Raw genomic sequence first — 5,318 nt, 5'->3', positions numbered from 1 at the left:
AAAAAAAAAAAAAAAAAAAAAAAAAAATACAGATGAGTAAACAGGCTCAGAGAGGTCAGCTGATTTGCTTAGTTCACAAAACTTCTAAGAGGCAGATAACGAAGTCAGATCCAGGTCTGCCTGCTTTCTAAATTCATGCTCATAACCACCCCCCACCATTACCACTCACACAAATATAAATCCATCTAGACTTGGAGGAAGAGCATGGAAAAAGAGAATCACCACCAGATGCTCAGAGCACAAGGGTGTCTGTGATCCCAGGGGGTCCATGGGACACACACATGCCAACATGACCATGCCCTCAGCCCAGTCACCCCTTTCAGTTGCTAACCTTGACAGAGAAGATATTTGCAGTGTGTCCCGTGTGCATGGAGAGCAGCTTCTTGTGGTGCAATGGGTCCCACACAATCGTGTGTTGGTCGTCAGAACCAGAGGCCAGCAAGCTATAAGCACAGTGAGGGATTCTGACTTCTCAAGCTCCCAGGCCACCTTCCCCCCTCCCATGTTCCCAGTTTATAAGAAGTTAGGCCATACAGAACCTGAAGAACAGTAGATGTTATCAAATTTAAGGTTATCTTATAAACATAAGTTGATTCTCTTCTATTTTGTCCTGAGAATTTCCCATTATTCCTGGGACACATTACCTTATTAAAAAAAACCAGGTTGGATAATCATCCAACCTTCCATCTATCTGGGATTAATTGTTTAACTGTGTGCTGATAATTAAGAACAGCAGACAGCAGTGGTCTTGTGTCTGCTCTTTTCCTTAGATCTTCTCAGAGGAAGAAACTCCCTTCTCCAGCACCATGTGCTTTCTCATACTTACTCTCCTTTCTCATTCCACTCCAGACAGTTGACACATCCTGAGTGACCCTGGGGGAGCAAATGGAAAGGCACAAGAAGAGAGCTGATTAGAGGTTCTTCTGGGGAACTTACCACCTAGAAGTGAAACTGAGCAGGTAAACCAGTATTTCAATTTTCAATGTTTTCCAGATGCATGTGAGTGGCTAGCAATGACTTAAACTGACTGGCATCTTACAACATAAAAAGTACTTACATATTCACAGTTTGATTCGATATGGGGTACCTCTGAACCATAAAGGGCTGGTTTCATTGATCCCATTTTCAGAAAAGTAAACTGAAGTTCACACACTAGTAAATAGTAGAAGTGAGATCCAAACAACTTTCTGCTCCTAACCACTAGAAGGGATATGTCAACAGTCCCTTCAAGGAACATCCCCACAGCCACGGAAAATGTGCCCAGAGAGCATCTGATTCAAGGGCAGCCAATTAACTAGAAGGCTAATCTTTTATTCATTTAGTACATATGAGGGTACTTTAAAAAGTTCATGGAAAGATTCATATTATCTTTTAATTCTACTTTTCCACATATTTTTTCAAGTATTCTTGTACCTACTGCATGCCAGGTACTGTTCAGATGCTGGGGGTAGGTACAACAGTATACAAAACAAAGTCCTGGTCTTCTGGAGCTTACTTCAAGTAGGTAGTGCCTGGTACAGTAAGGCAAATTGGACCAGAGTCTCAATCTTGGGGATATGAATTGAGAAACAGGGAGAGATTGAGGCGTTTAACAGTATATACTGAAGCTGAAAGCATGCACAGAGATATCATGGCAAAACTATAGTTATGAGGACACAGAATCCATGAATAAGCAGAAGGTATGAAGGAGCAAAATAAGTCACAAATGAAGATAAGAGAATAAATCACGGGCATTCCTACGTATTGTTTTTTCTGTTCCTGCACCCTCCCTCATTCCTAACAGCACTTTGATTTACACTCAGTTATCTCCGCAAATCAGACCATGTGTTTCAGGAAGCATAAATCCATTGCCCTTGCCACAGTGATAGGTTCAGGAATTTAGGCCTAAACCTAAAGGACACGGCATTCACTTGGCCACAGGGATTGGCTCATAAATGAGCCTGTGACCCCAATCAGATGCAAGGGGGAACAATTGCTAGGAGCTTCTGGAAAAAGAGTTTTCTCATTCTTAGGAGAGAGTGTATGGAAGAGATGTCTTTCTTCCTCTGGATAGTGATGTGACACCTGGAATTGCTACACATATTTTGCCACCATGAGGGAAGCTAGCCCAAGGGTGAAATCAACACACAGAGGAGAGCCCTGCCAAGGATATCACAGAAAAATGGAGCCAGAGTGACCACAGTAACCAACCCTGATACCTACCCTACTCCTGTACTTCCAGTTAAGTGAGCCAATTAGTTCATTATTGTTTAAGGCAATTTGAGTTGGGCTGTAACTTGTGGCCCAAAGCATCCTAACTAATAAACTCCAACTCATTCTTCAGGTCTCAGTTGACAGGTACTTCCTTCAAGATGCCTTCCCCATCCTATAAATTCGGGAGGGAGGCATACCCTTCCTGTGGGCTCCTACTGTCACACTGCATTATGGCAGTGTTGACGTGGTTGTTTTCTTCCACCAGACTGAGCCCTGAGAAAGAATGCTTTGTGGATTCCATTCATTGCATCCCCAAGGCCAGCTACAGTGCCTGGCATGTATCTATTGCCTAAATGAACAAATGAACCCAGAGGGACTAGTGGGAAGAACTGAGAAATATGAACAACTGTAATCTTCCATCTATCTAGTCAGAAAATGCTTTTCCCCACCTTCTCCTTCCCTCTTATCCCTAGTCCTGTAAAGATTCTCATCTGAGTTGAAACTCATTTCTTCCTAGGTTCTCTACTTTTATATCTACTGGACACACTGTTAAAACCTGCCAGGTCACGGCTGACCTGGGCACTTGAATGAAACCTCCCACATGTCTCTGGTCACTCTTTCTGGGTCAGAATCATTTCTGTTCCTAGTCCTCTCATTTTCCCACCAGGCTTTAAATTACTTGTGTCTAGGGTCACAGCTTCAGCTTGGAATTTCCCAGAGTACCAAGGGCCTTGAAAGAGTGCCACTTACTGAGGGCTTACAAAGAGGTAGGCAAAGTGCTAAGCGGGGTACTTGTGGCAGGCAGAATAATGGCCTCTACAGATGTCTGTGTCCTAATCCTCTGAAACCTGTAAATAAGTTATTTTAGATGGCAAAAGGGACTTCGCAGATGTGATTAAAGTTAAGGACCTTGAGATGGAGAAATTATCCTAGGTTATCCAGGTGGGCCCAATCTAATCACATGAATCCTTAAAATTAGAGAACCTTTCCGGATGCAGAGAACTAGAGAGATGAAGATGTGAAAGGAGTTTTGAAGATGGAAAAAGGGGGCCAGGACCCAAGAAATGCAACAGCCTCTAGAAGCTGGGAATAGTAAGGAAGTAAATTCTCTACAGCCTTCAGAGGAACATAGCCCTACCAACAGCTTGATTTCAGCGTGGTGAGATTTCAGGGTTTTTTTTTTCATCTTGATTTCAGTCTGATGTGGATCAGACTTCTGATCTACAGAACTGTAAGATAATACATTTGTGTTGTTTTAAGCCACTAAGTTTGCGGTAATTTGTTATTGCAGCAATGGGAAACTAATATAGCACTCTACATCCATTATCTCATTTAAGATACAGGTATTATTATTACTCATTTCACAAATAAGAAAAACAATGCTCAGAGAGTTTAGGTAACTTGCCTAAGGTGGAACAGCTAATAGTGACAAGATGCAGAATTTTTCTTTTTTCTTTTTTTTTTTGGTGGCTGGCCGGTACAGGGATGGATGCTGGATTTTAACTCAAGAGCTCAGGCTCTCAAGTACTATCTGAGAAATCCACTAATATTTCCAGAATGACTGTATTTGTCCATGGTATTTGTCCTCAAATACCATGTACACAATTAGTATACAAAGTACCAAAGATAGGGGCCACAGTGGACAAATATAATAGTTACGATTCATTTTTACGTGGTAAAAAATAGCTCAGAGGCAGATAAGTTGGAGAAAGTATAGAAAGGAGGTTCAGACCAAATTCTACAAAAATACAAAGTAATTATTGTAAAAAAATATATTAATAAAGGGACTTACAAGTTAGAACAACATTTGGGAACTTGCCTTACAAGGAACAGAGCATTTACGAGGAGTCATTTTGGCTTCCATAAATAAGGCTGAATTGGCTATAGATACGTAATCTATCATCATGTTGAAGAATACAATGGAAGAAAATATGCTCACTACAGATCAGAGTTAAACAATTGGTAAAAAAGGAGAGAAAAAAAACTTTTAATGAATTGGAGGGACTGTTAGAGATGGAAACCTTTTTACTTAAGGTGAGCCATGCACACACAGGGAACTGAGGGAAACAGGAAGTGTACGGGGAAAGAACCTGCAAAAACGCTCCCAAAGCTCCCTTAAGTTCCAAATTACAACCTAACCTTCAGTTCCAACTTAACTTTATTAAATACTGATTATAATTACTGTTTGTTATAAGTTTCCAGATTTTGCTAGGTAGCATGGTGTACAGGAGGAGGAAGAGGCAGGAAGAAGTAATTTATCATTGACACTGCTTAGAATTGTAGGTGCACAATGACGATAAAAGCCAATAGACTTTTAGTTGGTTTTACCACTGTTTTTAAATTCCTTACAGACTATGCACCCCCTTACAGCTTTTACTACTGTCTCCACCTTGGTATGACACTAGGTAGAATACTAGTATTTATATAAACTCATTATCACTCCTTTTTTACAGGTAAGACCAAGTCTCAGAGTTATTAAATAACTTACCCAAGGTTACACAAATTATAAACGCCAGAACCCAGATGAGACCCCAAGTCAATATGACTCCAAAGTACAAGTATTTCTTTAACTGTGCTAGACTACCTCAAATGCTACCCTTACTCCCACCTTTATTTAAAAAATATCTCATTGCTACCATCACTGTAGAGAACTGTTTGGCAATTTCTTATAAAGTTAAGTTTATATCTATTCTATGACCCCGCAATTCCATCCTAGGTATTTATTCAAGAGAAATGAAAACATTTGTCCTCAAAAAAACTGGTATGTCATCTGCACCCAGCCTGGCAATAACCAAGCCATCTCTGGAAGCCCACCGGTCTCCCCTGTGGGAATGTGGGGGGTGCCACAGGCCTCAATCCCACTCCTCCTCCTTCTTCCTTCTTCCATCCCATTTCCTTCCTCTTTCCCCTCTCCCTCCTGCTCCCAACTGCTCTACAACATCATATAATGTAAAAAAATAATATTAATAAAACTTAAAAAAGAAAACAAGCACACAAACAACAACAAAAAAAACTGGTATGAGAATATTCTTAGTGGCTTTATTTTTATTTTTTTATTTTTTTTTTGTCTTTTTGTCTTTTTTCCGTGTCCGGCAACGGATCGCAACCCGCAGTGTTGCCGCCGT

General features: G+C 40.7%; 1 protein-coding gene across 1 annotated transcript in view; it reads right to left on the bottom strand.

The window, feature by feature from the left end:
• Positions 1-5,318, bottom strand: part of WDTC1 (WD and tetratricopeptide repeats 1) — a 60,627-nt gene that overhangs the window by 20,145 nt on the left and 35,164 nt on the right. The window contains exons 4-5 of the mRNA XM_008586296.1: positions 827-873; positions 332-443 (exon numbers count right to left, since the gene is read on the bottom strand). Coding sequence (XP_008584518.1) covers positions 332-443; positions 827-873 — 159 coding nt within the window. The remainder of the gene's footprint in view (positions 1-331; positions 444-826; positions 874-5,318) is intronic.

Source organism: Galeopterus variegatus, unplaced genomic scaffold (assembly GCF_000696425.1).
Source record: "Galeopterus variegatus unplaced genomic scaffold, G_variegatus-3.0.2 Scaffold109, whole genome shotgun sequence".
Classification (NCBI taxonomy): domain Eukaryota; kingdom Metazoa; phylum Chordata; class Mammalia; order Dermoptera; family Cynocephalidae; genus Galeopterus; species Galeopterus variegatus.
The sequence above is the reverse complement of the archived record's forward strand: the minus strand, read 5'-3'. Positions and strand labels throughout refer to the sequence as shown.